Consider the following 16467-nt stretch of genomic DNA (forward strand, 5'->3'; position numbering starts at 1 on the left):
TATTTTCCTGGTTTCACATGAAAATTTAATACAAAATGAATTTAATATTCTTGAGACAGATTAATAATTGGTTTAAGCATCGCAGGAATTCTCGAATAGAATCGAAAAATATCTTACGAAAAATGAGAGTTCGCCTTGCAGGCTGATCGATCGACCTTTTTTCCTGGAAATGAAACTCACCTTGTCATCAACTTTGGATCCTCACTGAATCTTGCAAAAAAATGAGAGCTCGCATAAGCTTGGAAAAAAACGAAAAGCCAAAATAATTGAAGTCTGTTTTTAATGTTGAATAAAATCGTGCCAGCCCAAGTATCCAACTAAGTGTTCTCTCTTTCTTAATAGGGTAATTCCCTTCCTAAATAAGCTAAAACTACAACAAATTCTCATTGAAAAACAAATTTCACAAGAAGTTTCTGATCTGAGAAAAAAATTGCAAAACTGAAACATGAAACAAAGGAAGGAACTAGGAAGAAATACCTTCACTTTGAATGGAATCGTCGTTGACTTAATGGCGATGGCCGGTGAAANGGTTAGATCTGCCGTCAACGACAGCCAAAGATGGCCGTCGTTTCAGCCTTTTCTAGCTGTCGTAGCCACAACAATTAGTAGATCTGGTCTTTTCCAGGTGGATCTGGTCGGAAAAGGCCATAACGACGCGTTACGATATAGATCTGACCAGTCTGTGTCGTAACGAAATTTTCTAGTGGCCGGAATCTGGTACTGTAGGTGGTGGGGGTGTTTTTGTCATTTTATATATTAGGGTCTTTAATTAAATTAGTAAACCTAAGGGCTTTTTTATAAATTTTTAAAGTTTACCTCATAATACTCTCCTATCCAACAACCCAATACTATCCCCAAAATCTTATCCAAAATAATAAATCAAACATACCCTTTAGTTTTTTACTTTTATTTTAAGCGACAATTTTTTTTGTTGATACCCGGGCCTTATTTTCCGGGGTCGGGCCGGTGTAATGAATACCCGGGCAGGCCCCATTTAAAAGTGCGAACTGAAGAATCTCAAACAATTACCGCTTCCTATAAACCCTAATAAGTAAGCTTTGATTATGATTTATATATGAATCCCTCTGAACACCAGCAAATGCAATGCTACGGCTCCTTTTTGAAAAATGAAACTACTTGTATTTGAAGCTGCTCTCTGTTTCTTCTCCAAAATGTTTTTCTCTTTACGCAATCTCTTCTCCATCAGTCGTAGAATCCCTCACAGAGTAAGCCCTTCTCTCTCCTTGAACCCTACTCGTTTCTCTCCTGATTCTTTTATTTCTTGCCCTTTAATTTGGTTCACTAGTTTTCTCTGTATTATCAGATACCCTTTTGTCTCTAAAACAAATCCCAACAGTCTTTTTCTAGATATAAATAGGGATTCCATGCGGAATATCATCCAACAAGACCAATGGGACGCGCCAATTATCATTCATTTGTTCGATTCAGCATTGGCGCCCATATGGGTTTCCAAGGTTTTGGTTGAGTTAAAGCAAGATCCAATTTTAGCATTCAAATTCTTTAAATGGGCAAAAACCCGAACTGGGTTTTACCACACCACAGAGTCCTATTGCATATTGGTTCACATTTTGTTTTATGCTAGGATGTACTTTGATGCTAATAATACTCTTAAGGAATTGATTTTATCGAACCGGGCAGTACCTGGTTTTGATGCTTTTGATGTTTTGTGGTCAAAAAGAAATGTTTGTGGTTGGGGATTTGGTGTTTTTGATGCTTTGTTTAGTAGTTTGGTTGACTTAGGAATGCTTGAGGAAGCCAATAAGTGCTTTTCAAAAATGAAGAGGTTTAGGGTTTTGCCAAAAACGCGGTCTTGTAATGCACTTTTGCATAGGCTTTCAAAGTCAGGAAAGGGATACTTGTCAATGGAGTTTTTAAAGGATATGGTTGGGGCAGGGATTGATCCATCTGTGTTTACGTACAATATAATGATAGATTATATGTGCAAAGAAGGTGATTTGAAAACTGCTAGAAGCTTGTTTGAGCAAATGAAACGGAGGGGGTTAAACCCTGATATTGTAACATATAATTCTCTTATTGATGGTTGTGGAAAGGTTGGGTTGTTGGATGAATCCATATGTATATTTGAAGAAATGAAGGATGTGGGTTGTAAGCCTGATGTAATAACATACAATGCTTTAATAAATTGTTTTTGTAAAGTTGACAGAATGCCTCAGGCATTTATGTTTTTCAGTGAGATGAGGAACAACGAGTTAAAACCAAATGTTGTAACATATAGCACATTGATTGATGCTTTATGCCAGGAGGGGATGATGCAACAGGCAATTAAATTTTTTGTTGACATGAGACGTATAGGTCTTTTACCTAATGAATTCACATATACTTCTTTGATTGATGCAAATTGCAAAGTAGGTAATCTGAATGAAGCCTTGAAGCTGGCTAATGAGATGTTACAAGCTGGCATTGAGTTGAACCTTGTTACTTATACAAGCATATTGGATGGTCTTTGTGAAGGAGGGAGGATGAAGGAAGCAGAAAAAGTATTTAGAGCAATGCTTGAAGCTGGAGTAACTCCTAACCAGAATGTTTATACTGCCCTTATTCATGGTTATATTAAGGTTAAGAAGTTGGAGACTGCCATGGATCTTTTCAAAGAAATGAAGGAAAAAAACATCAAAGCAGACTTGTTGCTTTATGGAACCATCATTTGGGGCCTGTGCACTCAAAGTAAACTTGACGAGTCGAAGCTTTTAATAAGGGAAATGAAGGAGTATGGTCTGAGTGCAAATCCTGTCATATACACAACACTCATGGATGCTCATTTGAAGGCTGGAAAAACCTCAGAGGCCCTGGGCTTGCTGCATGATATGCAGGACTCGGGTATTGAAGTTACTGTTGTCACATTTTGTGTATTACTTGATGGTTTGTGCAAAAGGGGATTGGTCCAAGAAGCAATTGATTATTTCAGTAGGATGCCAGAGTTCAATTTGCAACCAAATGTTGCAGTATATACGGCCCTGATTGATGGTCTTTGTAAAAATAATTGCATTGAAGCAGCAAAAAAGATGTTTGATGAATTACTTGAAAAAGATATGATTCCTGATAAAATTGCGTACACTGCTCTGATAGATGGAAATTTGAAACATGGAAATTTTCAGGAAGCTTTGACTTTGCATAACAGAATGATTGAAGTGGGTATGGAACTTGATCTGCATGCCTATACTTCCTTAGTTTGGGGATTTTCTCAATGTGGTCAATTGCGGCAAGCAAGAGTGTTTTTTGATGAGATGATTGGCAAGGGTATACTACCTGATGAGATACTTTGCATTTCTCTGCTAAAGAAGTATTATGAGCTAGGAAATAGAGATGAAGCTGATGAATTGCAAAATGAAATGGTAAAAAAGGGTCTATTGCTGCAATTTAGCAATAACGTGGTTCCTAATATACAAGCTTGAAAGGGTAAAAAGTCTTGATCATCAGTAACTTTCTAATGCTTTTCAGAAAGATGTTTGGGAAGCAGAAAGTGTTTTAATTTTTTTAATCCCGGGGGATAAGTACACAAGGAATACAAAGTTCTAGTAAATACTTATTTCTGGATGGATTGACTCAATGCAAACATTATATTTGTTGCTGGTTTGTTAAAAAGGGTTCTCACTGGACATCTTTTTATGCATATCAAAAGTTCCTTTTTGCTCTCATGATGCCAACTCTGTTACTTGGAGACATTTAAGTTTGCAGTATTGGAGTGAGTTTTAGTGACTTTGAGCACAGACATGGTATTTATTCTGGTTTCCAGTTACAAAATGCCTAAATTTCTTTTTCAGGTGAGTGGTAAGTTTTGATTTATTCTGGTTTCCATTTGTAATATATGATGCGAGCTATGTGGTCATAATAAACTTTAAAAGAAGTAGCATAAAAATGGGGGGAAACGAAACTGAGTAAATTTCATTACTCAAATATTGTGGCATATTATATTTTTCTTATTCTTGATACAGTGCTTCTCCTGGACTTATTTCATAGATATTTTATTGCAGCTGGGTAATTCTGAAGTTGGAAGGTTAGTTGGACATCCAACTTCCTCATGTTTTGGTAGGGCTTTGGACTCCAAGGATGCCATAGAACTCTTTTGTGTTTGCTGGAGAAGTGGGGTTAAAGCTTCAGTGGAGACAGATAAAGTATACATAAATCCGAATGGAATGTGAAGGAGATGAAATTGTGGAATGAGGTTGTCAAAATTTACTCAGCTGGAGAAGAGTTATTTGTGTAGTTCCAAGTAGCTGTGCACTACTAGTCTCTCATATTCCTCATGTTTCAATCCAGAGTTATATCTTGCTAATCAAATTTAGGATCTACATTTACTTGTAAATTTGGTTCATTGGTGATGAATGAAATTAACCAAGAACTTGGCTTACAAAAACTATTTTATAAATGGTATCTTTGATCATGTTTTTCTCTTGGTTTAAGTTATGCAAATTTTGTATTTCTAATAAATCTTTGACTTGATTCTTGTAGATTAATTCCCTTTCTGATAAATTAGTATTAGAAAACTCTTTTGCATTTTTATAATCTCTACTCCTGTAAGCTCTTCTTCCCCAAACGGTCCTCCTTCACCCAACCCAAGGATTTTGGAATGATTTTTGTCCCCATCTAATTGATTAGTATCCTCTTATCACCAAATACACCTCTATTATATTTGAAGAAAAATCTCTTGAAATCCTATTTAATACAAAAAATAGTCATGCTTAATTATAGTCTTTTTGTTTGCATTCTTTTTCCTTACTTTCAAACTTGAAGTTAATTTTTTAAACAAAAATATAAAATATGATATGAATGTATTTAAAAATAATTATTATGCTATTCTTTAATGATTTTCAATAAGGTTAAAATTATCAAAATAAATAAAATTTAAACGTGGGATTTGATGGGGCTAAAAATCACGTCCCCGAGGTGCGTTTGGTTCAAGGAATATTGTATTACTGAGAATGTTATATTAATGAAAAGATAGATTATCATGAAGATTACTAGAAATATTTAGGGAAATATGTTTGGTTAGATTAAAATAAATTTGTGAGTATTTTATATTGATATATTTGATTGGGACGAATAAATTGGTGAATATGTTATATAGATTACTAAATTGCCCTCATTTTTAATATTAATATAATATTATTTTTATTATTATTTTTTGAATCAGCTTTTTTAATCCTCTACATTTGAGATTTTACTAAAACACCCTAGTCAAATAAAAGTTTAATTTGCAACAAAATCACTCTCACCCATCCCAAGCCATTGTCGGCCACCATCATCGGTTGCCGGTCTTGCGTCGTTCTGGTCGTTTTCGACCAGATCAATAGTCGAAAATGGCCAGATGGATGTGGATCTGGTCGTTTATAGCCAGATATATTCTGACACACAAAGCAGCCAGATCCATGGCCATTAACAGCCAAAATAGATATGGTAGTTTTCGACCAGATCTACTCCCATTTGGCTGGAAATAGTCAGATTCAACTGGTCGTGCGTTGTTTTGGCGACCGTCGGCGGTGGTGGCAAGCGGCGGTCCTGGGTGGCCTGTAATTTGTTTTAAATATAAGGGTATTATTGTTCAAAAACTTAATTAATTATGGGTAAAATTGTAATGGTAAGTTTATGTAAATTAATGTCAAAATAAGTCCATTATTCTATAAGAATTTTAATAGTTAAGGGTAAAAATATAACAAATTTAAGATTTTTAATTAATCTTAAAATACTTAAGAAAATGGAAGTATTCAAATTATCACATATATAATCAACAACAATTACTATTGATTTTATAAGATTACTTAAATTTTATATTACTTGATAAACAAACGTGATCATCTAAGTAATATAAGATAACATTAACTCACTAATGGAGAATAACCCTCAACTAAACGCACCCTATGGATTTGCATGAACTTTGGAGGCCAAATCTTTTTCCTCACTGAGCTGGGCCGAGCCCATATGAAAGGGATTGGGTTTGGAGTTGAAAGTAGCATTGAACTTCGAAGCGGAGGTTCGGAATTCGGGAACCTTGTTTGAGCAGAGGAGTAGGCTGAGGTATGGTTTCAGGCTTGGATTTTTCTCACTCTCTCACTCTCTCTTTAGTTTTAGTCTGTATAGCCGTTAGTTGATTAATTAAATAAAAAATAATAATAATAATAAAAAAAAAAAAGCGTTGTCTGCTCTTGTCAAAAAAGTACCTGAATGTCTTCTTCTTCATCAGGACTATGTTTAAAGAATGGGTTCTAGGGTTCCTGTTCAGCAGTACAACTTGAGATCAGCCAATTCCTTCATCGGAACCTCTTTGCATGACCTCAACACAGTCGATTCTCGCCCCTCTGACATCGATGCCATTGCTGACGTTGATCCTCACCAAGATTCTCTTCACAATCACCATGATTCCAACCCTGTTGTGAGTCCTCCTTTTTCTTTTTCTTTTACTCTTATTTTTATTTTTATTTTTTTATTTTTTTACTTTTTACTCTTTCATTTCACTTAACATTTCCCAAATTTCACTTCAATTTCAATCTTATATAAGACTAAGTGTTTGAGCTATGAAGCTTTTATATCAAAATTTGTACTCTGTTTGACTATTTCTCGTGGGAAGTGATTAACATTTGATGGTAATTGCACTGCAACTCTAGGTTTGTCAGTCATTTAATGTTCGGTGTTGACGTTGATGTGATCTCGTTGAGGCCTAGCGCAATCAGGAAGCTTGAAGTTAATTTCTTATAAGGCATTACATGAGTATTTTGCCAGTAGGTGTTCTAAGTTATTTTTCTTTGTGTGAATTGCTTGTTTAGGTTGTATTCTATGGTTCAAAATGTCATCACAAGGTGGAATAAGAGATTAGGAAATACGGAAGGTTATTCACTTCATTCCCTGTGAGCTGGAGATATGTTGTGGTTTGTTTTTTACTTTTAATAGGAGTTGGGAGTTGTTTCTGTGATGCCTAAATAGACTAATTAGACTGTTGGGGAGGAATGATTGAGAGGAGACATAGCATAGAAAGTGTTTCCTTTGTGTTGATTTAGGACTATCTTGAGGAGAAGGAATAGTTTACTTTTGAGGATGATGCAAGATGACTTTCTGGAGGACTCTTTCCATGTAGCTGTTGACTTCTACTTCTTTGCTTATTGAGGCTTTATTCTTGATCTTCTACATGCCTTATCTGTTAGGTTGGTTATTGCTTTTGTGTGTTATCCTTTCATTTGTAGGTGTGACGCGTGAGCTATGAGAATTATGTACTTCTTTTGGCATTCCTTTAGTGTGGTACCAAAGAAGTATGTATTACATTTTCATTTGTTCTTGTAATTTTGTCATATTTTGATTGATATGTACAGCTTTTCAAGTTCTTTGCTCTTAAAACCCAAAACGATTGAGATGCCTAGAGTTTCATCTGTCTGAAAATTTGGTTTCAGTTGATTGTAGTTAGTGGTCAATTCTAAACAATGGATGAGAGATGAAAAAAGTGTTTTAATTTCTTTATTCTTTGGAACAAAGGAAGACAAACCGTATTGGATACCATATTTATTAAATCTTTGGAGAAAGTTATTAGTCCCCTTGTAACTTTTATTTGATTTTAGGATTGTATACATGAATCTTATAGAAACCCTTTACCACTTCACGGTGTTGGAGTGGAAGAAGATCGCTCTAGCTTGGAGAATACTGGTCCATCAAGTGGTGCTTACGATACTCTGGCTATTGAGGGTATGGTTAATATATCTTATTTTCTTAATATAAAAATCTCGGAGTTCTTTGCATTGAATCTTATGGATGATTAATGCCTCATATGGATTCACTAATTTAAATGGGTTTGAACCAGATGTTTCCCCTATTGAATCGGCTAGGGCAAGGTTTCTGCAAATTATTGTGGATCATTTTATTAATGACCATGTGATTGAAGTGGCTGACTCTGAGGCTGATTATACTTCTCACTCAGGGCAAGATAAATTGAATAAGAGGAAGACAGGAGATGTCCAATATGAAGGTGATCCAAGGTTTGCTTTGCCTTTGATGTATGTTGCTAATTTGTACGGAAGCTTAGTTAATGATGTAGACTTAAGGCTTGCTTCCTTGAATGGTATTCGTGAGAAGACCATTGGGGTGGCCCTTGAAGCAGCAGGCGGTTTGTACAGAAGTCTGGCTAAGAAATTTCCAAAGAAAGGTATTACCTTTTCTTTTTCCTCAATTCTTTTTTGTTGTACGGAGGAAAAGTAGTTAAACTCCTCTTGGGGGCTTTTAAACACCCTAAGAAATAAATTTCTGAATTTCAATTTCCTTCTTTCACTCAGCATTTTGCTGTTGCCCAATTTGTGTCTATAAAACTGCATTGAAGACAACCCATTTCTTTGGATTGCCAAAAGAAATATCAGAAAATGATAATGAGTCAATTTTTGTTATTTTTGGGCATAAAATCTGGATCCGTTATATATTTACTTGCCATATCTTCTTATCAACAGGTTCTTGTATATACAGACGAAGAGAACTGGCAACTTCCCTTGAAACAAGGACAAGATTTCCAGAATTAGTAATACAAGAAGAGAAGCGAGTTCGTTTTGTAGTAGTCAATGGCTTGGATATTGTTGAGAAACCAAATAATATGCCCATTGATGATGCTGAGTGGTAAGTACTTCATTTTTCTTATTTTATATTAGCATGTCTCTTATCACCATTAAGCATTCTATTTATCCAAATTTCAAAAATGCTTTGTCAAATTATTTAGGGTATTGATCCTCTATGATCTTTTTTCTGCTTTTGCACTTCATAGTAAGAACAAAAGAAATGGATGAATGCATGGAATGGTGATTGTGCTAGGATATTTTTGATCTCAAACAGTGGAACACATGTTATTTTACCATGCATAATGTTAAACTGCTCATCCCGAGATTGTGAATGATATTTTGAATCTATTCTGATTTACTTCGTCCTTGTTTGTGGAAAATATAGTTTTAAGAAAACCAGACATTAGTTTGGAGGGGTGGTTCTTTCGGATATTTTATGTTGTACAATGATGCTTGTTGAACATGTAAAAACCACTAAGGTGTAGCCTTATATTGAATATAGGGGATTATGTATTGAAAGTTTTTGGAAGAAGTTTGGAGTGAGAGTAAAGTTAATATAAAAGAAGCAAAAATTAGATTCTCCTTAGCCTCATTTCAGATATAGTACTAGATTCTTTTTTCATTTGATTGAGAAGTCAGAAAAAGTGTGTTAATATCATGAAGTAGAGAGCTTACAAGCGGGACTAGGTGTCCACTATTATAACAGCCACCTCTTAGAGAATTGGGACAAAAAGCTATACAAATGATTTGTAGTATAATCTGCACATTATGAACAAAAAATAGCTTTCCAAGAACTATCTTGGAAGTCTTTAGTCATTGAAGCTAATAGAGAAGCTAAAAAGTGAATTCTACTCCACAAAATGTTTTCTTCTTCATCTCTTAAAAAATTTGCTTGTTTCTTTCATGTCAAGTTACTAACAAAAGATCTAGCTCTATAAATTTCCAGAGATCATTATCCTATTACCCTTAACTAATTCAATATGGCTATTGAAGAAGTAGAACTCCTTAGAAATAGCTTTCCAAGAACTCCTATTGGTTCTGAAACTAACAACTTTGGAATTTGATAGGAACTCATCCCAACAACTCAAACAATTGGGTTGGGCCATGGGTCTTTTGTGGGTTTGGGTATAACTCTCTTTGGAAAACTGGCTTACCAAAGGAGGGTGCCCAAGCCTTTATAACTCACATGCCCACCCTTTTTCCTTCCAATGTGGGATCCTAACATTCCACCACGCTTTTGCAATTGACGTCCACGCCGGTCTCTTTATCCCTTGAGTGACTACGTAGATCCCTTTTCCCTAGGGCCTCGATGCTCTTTCTCAAGATAGTAGCCCGGGCCCAAGGTCAACCTGCCACGGGTTAGCCTGCCATGTAGGTGACATCTCGTGGGCATATGATCATGCTCTAGTACCAATTGATAGGAACCCATCCCAACAACTCAAACAATTGGGCTAGGCCATGGGTCTTTTGTGGGCTTGGGTAAAACTCTCTTTGGAAAACCGGCTTGCCAAGGGAGAGTGCCCAAGCCTTTATAACCCATATGCCCACCCTTTTCCCTTCCAATATGGGATTCTAACATTCCACCATGCTTCCACAACTGATCGGCCTCTTTACCCTCGTCGGCCTCCTTACTCCTTGAGTGACAACGCAGATCCCTTTTCCCTTAGGCCTCCATGGCCTTTCTCAGGGTAGTAGCCCGGGCCCAAGGTTAGCCTGCCACGTAGACGGCATCCCATGGGCATAGGATCATGCTCTGATACTAATTGATAGGAATCTACCTCAACAACTCAAACAATTGGGCTGGGCCATGGGTCTTTTGTGGACTTGGGTAGAACTCTCCTTGGAAAACCGGTTTGCCAAGAGAGGGTGCTCAAGCCTTTATAACCGACATGCTCACCTTTTTCCCTTCCAATGTGGGATTCTAACAGAATCCCAACCATTTTGATGTTTTAAAGGGGACTTCAATAGCCACTTAGCCAAAAGAGCCCTATCTTTTAGTCATCAAGTTCTTTGTTGCAAGCTTTTATTTTTCTTTATGCTGGTAGAGTTTACTTCTGAAAGAGAACCAGACTGGTAGATTTTACCTTCTGAAAGAGAACCAGACGGAGGATTAGATAAACAGTAGGAGATAGGAGAATAAGAGAAGGATAGATTAGGGAGAATGGCAAGAAGGGTGAAATTCTAGAAGATTTAACAGAGAAAGAGACAATCAATAGGAAGAGAACCAATATTTTTATTCAACCATTAAAATTTTTGTTAACAATAACAACAGAAGCCTTTATTTATTGGCTTAAGAAACCAAATCCTAATAAAAAAAATAACATCCTAAACTATGGAAAGACAAGGACTAACAGCCCTTTGCATCCTTCTTATATGTTTATGTCACCTTCATTATACTGTTTTCAAAGGAAGTCCCTCATCAACTCCTCTTTTGTTAGCAATCCTGAAAAGAGAAAGAGTATATAGGAAAAGCCAAGATAGAATGCAACAGAGTAAGCTTCTCTCCTTTTGAAGGGAAAGACCTTTTTCCATCCCCTTAATGTATTTTGGAGTTGCTCCACTATTGAGTCCAAAAAACTGTATGACCTTGAGTTATCTCTTGGTGCATGACCCATTATTAAGAGGTCAGTTTCCTATGATAACATCTCAGATTGATAGACAAAAGTTTGACTTTCTTCTCCTAATAAATAATCCCAGAACTAGGACTCTTTGTGAATTTTTCTGAGTCGTAAAATAATTCTAAAACATTCAATGACTCTTAGTAAATTGACTATCTTGACCACTTCACCCATTGGGAAGAAAGAATAATTGAAGTTGAGACACATCAACATTAACCTTGCCAACCTTGTTTGCATTGACCATATTTGCTTACTCAATCCGTCGCCAGCAAATTTAAAGAGAAGGGGAGAGCAGATCTCCTTTGCTTAATTCTCTTGAAGCACTAAAACAACCCATTGGACGTGCATTTATGAAGACTGAAAATTCATAGAATGTAGGCATCCCTTCATCCAATTTCTCCATCTTGGAGGAGAGAATCTGATGGATACCTGGCCAGAATCACTCACTCAAAACACACAACACAGCAGTCACAATGAATCAACCCAGAATACACAACCAGAACTTTCTTACTTGCACAACACACGAAATATCATAAATTATATATATATTGAAGATGATGAACTCTACAGCAATTCAAGATAACTTCAACTCAATCAAGATGAACAAGTAAAAAAAATAACAAAAATGAAGATAAACAGGATAACAAATAAGTAACATAGCCTGCTGAACTTCGAGGGCCAGCCACCTCCCCTTTTCACTTTTCTTCTCTGAATCTCCTTCTAATTCTTCTTGTCTTCTTTTTATTCTATTCATTCTCTCTCACTAACAGAATTCCCAAACAACCATACTCCTACTGCCACCTGTTTCACACAAATCTCCCTCACACACACACACAAACACGCATAAGACCTCTTTTTGCCCAATAACAACAGTTAATCCTCGACTGCCCCTTCGTATGCCTCTTATTATAGACCAGATCCTCATCTGTTTCATAAGAATCTTAACAGTTTCTAGCTTGCTTGCTAAATTTCTATTTATCAGAAAAGTTGCAGGACCTTATGCTTGATTACAATTCAAAGGATGTGTACACATTTATTTAGGAATGAGCATATAACGTCATCCTCACCATCCTTCACCGAGTTTGTCATTATATTATGTTTCCAGTTGTGCCTATGGATGGGTTTCTTGAAATCACCACTAAATATTTCAACTTCGCAAACAAGAGTAACTCTGACAAATTTCTATATTCTCTTACCTCCCACCAAAATTGAAGGGAAAAAAAGGGTAAAACCTATCTTCTGCCCTGACTTTCCACTCTTTGGAAAAGCCGATCTGGGAGACATGAATTTGGTTTTATTATGTTGAGGAGCGGGTCATGTTTTTAACTGCATAGTTTTTATCTTAAGCTTGTCACGTTGATAATGAATCTCTTTCTTAACTACTGATAAATTAAAATTTGCGGCATATCTACTTGTGCTGATGGATTGCACATTTCTACAGGTTTAAAAGATTGACAGGTCGAAATGAAGTACTATCTCTGCTCAAGATTATAAATTCTATTCCCCAAGACACAAGTATAGGCGTGTTACATCAAACTCTGTATCTAATATTCCTGGTTTGCCTGTAAGCTTGTTTCCTTTTACTCCTGCAAGCATGACGTGCTTCATTTCATTAAGTAATGTGCTAGGTTGTGATGTTTCCTGTAGACGTAGAACATTCAATAGCTTATATTACTTCTTTAGGCTTCCATGACATGATAATTTTCGAGTCTCATTGTTGATTTAGTTATGACGATGGTTTAAATATTTTACATTGGCACCTTCCCATGTTGGATTTGTTAGTGTAATGAAAAATAATGGTGCAGAAATTACTGTTATATTTAAACATGCCCTAATCATAGGCCTTAAGGAATAAACTCGACCATAGAGGTAACTTTTCATTCTTATATCTTTTTTCAGGCATTCCCCTGGTGCAGAAAATTCTTCTACAATGGCTAATGCACAGGGATTTCGCTCTATAAGTGAAGTAAGAGTACTGCTTTAGTTGTTGTTCTTTTTCTTTTTCTTTTATTCTTTATTCTTTTTTTACTTTTTACCTTTTCACTTTTTTGCATTAAGTGTGCAAGGTTTTCTAATGGGACTGTTTAGGCTCCAAGTCTCTGTCACATATCCACATGTGTGGGCATGATGCAACATTAGAAATCAAAATAATTGATTGAAAAAACTTTTTTAAAAAATATAAAATATGCTTTAAGATTCCAAGATTCTTATCCAGTGATGACGATAATATTTGTTACTTGTTGATATTCTTTTGACCTCTGACTGTTTACTGTGATTCCTGATTATCATTGAGATGATCCAAATCTCTATTCTTGCTTCCACTTTGCTTTATTATGGCTTTGATAGTCAAATCTTACTTTGGTGGTTTTGGATTTTTCTAGGAGTTTTTTTTCCCTTTTTGGGCCAAGAAAATAGTATTGTCAAAGTGTCCATTTTCAGCACAACTATTTTTGTTTCAAAATTTCTGAGTCTCCAACTTTGTTATGTTAGATGAATCTTCATTTGTGGTTAAATCAGAATTTGGATACACGTAAATAAATTTCTGGTCTAAGGCAAGCTGTCAGAGTCTTATTTGAATTGCAGTTGCTACACAGAAATTTTGTTAAATTTTATTTCTTTCCATCATCAGCGGGACTTATGTACAACTTTTTCCTCAGTCACAAAATCAACAGCAGACTCCTCCAAAACATCACATGCAATCACTTTCACATCAACCTCAGTTTCATCATATTCACCAGAATCATCATCAATCTATTCACCAGGGTCAACATGCAGCCCACTATTCCCAAAATCATCGACACTTGCCTGAAATTGCTCATCCTCACCAGTCACCAACAATTTCCCAACACATGGCATGCTTACAACCTCTCACAGGAGGTCATGTTGGAGAGCGCTTGCATGTAATGGTGAGTTAATAACTTTATATATGGGTTGTTTTGGGAGGTAATAAATTTATAAGTCAGATTGTTTTTGAATATGAACTCAAATTGTATATTGAGTTAAATTATTTTCGATTTACTTACTGTGTAAATTTGTCGACATTTCAGGCAACCAGCCCTGCAAAGTTTTGTGATGAATGTGGGGCTCCATATCTTAGAGAAACCTCCAAGTTCTGCTCAGAATGTGGAGTGAAGAGGTTAGGAATATAATTAATCAAGAATTAGAATTGCTCTCATTTTTGTGATCTAGATTGTAACTTTTGCCTAGTTTGCTCAATTTATTTAGCATATGACTTTTGAACATTGTTTTAAAAACCAAACCGGAGGACAACACGCTCTGCTGGCCGGGTCACGGTTCAATCGGTCCAACCGGTTGGATCGGTGACGTCATCACTCATCATGATCAGGAGCATCTGATTGCTAGCACATGACCCACGGGACTCCTGTATCTTGAGATACAGCCATACTTGCTGCCCATTTGATATATGACTTTGCAGCAGCCCCGTAGGCTGAATCAGTGTTTCCATACTCATTTTCAATCTGGCAAAACAAAAATGGGGAAAAAAATAAGAACATTGTTTGCGATTTTACTCTTCAATAAAATAAGAAAGTCAAACAGTAATCAATATATGACTCATTTTATTAATTATGAAAATACATCAACTGATTAGAGTTCACAAATATAGCCAAACACCATCATTAGTAAAACATTATTAAAATCAAAATAAGGACCTGTGATAAATTGATGGGTCCTCCTTGAGAGGCATAAAGTTTCTCCTGCTTCAGCAAACCAACAATTTTGGTTGTAAATTGTTGCATTTCAGCCTGAAACAGAGAATCAAGAAATTTAATAATCGATAAATCAATAAACCATTGTTTTAAAAATCGGATTGGAGGGCAACTTGCTCTGATGGTTGGATCATGGTTCAACCGGTGCAACCGATTAGACCGTCGATTGGATCGATGATATCATCACACATTATGATGATGTCAACACATTTTTAAAATAATTTTTTTAATTTTTTAATAAGATAATAACAACTATTGGCTAACATGATTCAAATTCAAAATCCATTCTTCTTATTCCACACTATCTGACAACACAATTATTGGGAAAATTGATTTTAGCTTCAGCCCTTCTGACTTCAATATAAATGCTTAACTGCTAATAATTAAAGGATTTATAATATTTCTACGGATACAATATTTTTATAAAAACATTTCTCTGTATTTAAGTTTATGTTTGAATAGAGCACCAAACCATTGTTTCACACTTCCCAAAAGTTAAAAATTATAGAGCTTGGTAGAGCGTTCAGACTCAGTACTGAAATCGGACTTACGAAAGCAAATGCAAGAAGATCTTTGGATTCTTAAATCAAAATAGTGTGGGAGAAAGTACCAAAGATACGTAAAATCTTCCGAATAATTTTCTTCTGACCTTTATCTGCTTAATGTTGGAAACCAAAAAGGTGGGCCAAAAGAAAATCTTGAACCCAAAAGATTATAATATTATACAGTCTAATATACGGATTTAACCAGTGAACATATGGCAGTTTGACAATGCCGCCCAAAATGCTCTCCTACCTCTTCTTTTACATTTCCCAACCAAGAACAACACAAAGAAAGTTCTCTCTCTCTCTCTCTCTCACCATAAGCCAGAGAAAATGGGGTCAGCACTTTCTGGCTTTCTCAAACAATACAACACTGAATCTCTCATGATTTTTATGATCTTCTTCTTGAGCTCTATTCCTAACACAACGAACCTTTCTTTTAATCTCTCTTTAGCTACCACCACAATTCAAACTCATTCTTCTTCCTCCAACATCCCTTTCTCATTAAAACAACTGCCTTTGGACGGCTACCTTAGCTTTCAAAATATGCATCATGCAGCTCAAGACTTTGGCAATACTCACCATTTCCAACCATCAGCAATTCTATATCCTAAATCAGTTTCTGATATTTCCTCAACAATAAAGCATATCTATCATATGGTTTATGCTTCTGATCTCACAGTGGTTGCTAGAGGCCATGGCCACTCCAGTCACAAACTCAAAGAGGTGTAGTTATCAACATAGAATCACTCCAAGAACCACTTATGGAAGTTCACCCTCTTGAACTGTCGTATGTGGATGTTTCCGGTGGTGAGTTGTGGATTAATATTCTGCATGAGACTCTTAAACATGGGCTCTCACCAAAGTCTTGGACAGATTACCTATATCTCACCGTCGGAGGCACGCTATCGAATGCCGGAATCAGTGGTCAGGCATTTCTCCATGGACCCCAGATCAATAACGTTTACTAGCGAGTTCAGATGCGATTTGAGTAGGATTTCAGAGAGAAATTTTCGTA

General features: G+C 36.0%; 2 protein-coding genes across 2 annotated transcripts; both read left to right on the forward strand.

Annotated features, from left to right (window-relative positions):
• Nucleotides 1-1025: 1025 nt before the first annotated feature.
• LOC116113766 (putative pentatricopeptide repeat-containing protein At2g02150) lies at nt 1026-4154 on the forward strand. The gene is made up of 2 exons (XM_031399932.1): nt 1026-3803; nt 4073-4154. Exon 1 carries the CDS (start codon nt 1128-1130, stop codon nt 3432-3434), a length of 2307 nt encoding a protein of 768 aa, XP_031255792.1. The 5' UTR covers nt 1026-1127; the 3' UTR covers nt 3435-3803; nt 4073-4154.
• Nucleotides 4155-6134: 1980 nt separating this feature from the next.
• Nucleotides 6135-14057, forward strand: LOC116113781 (uncharacterized protein At2g02148-like). Its single transcript, XM_031399943.1, is given in 8 exon segments — nt 6135-6409; nt 7584-7707; nt 7823-8164; nt 8460-8622; nt 12621-12649; nt 12652-12743; nt 13079-13145; nt 13837-14057. Coding segments are annotated over 7 exon segments (963 nt in total). The 5' UTR covers nt 6135-6235; the 3' UTR covers nt 13118-13145; nt 13837-14057.
• Nucleotides 14058-16467: the final 2410 nt, after the last annotated feature.

This window comes from Pistacia vera, unplaced genomic scaffold (assembly GCF_008641045.1).
Source record: "Pistacia vera cultivar Batoury unplaced genomic scaffold, PisVer_v2 Contig690, whole genome shotgun sequence".
NCBI lineage: Eukaryota > Viridiplantae > Streptophyta > Magnoliopsida > Sapindales > Anacardiaceae > Pistacia > Pistacia vera.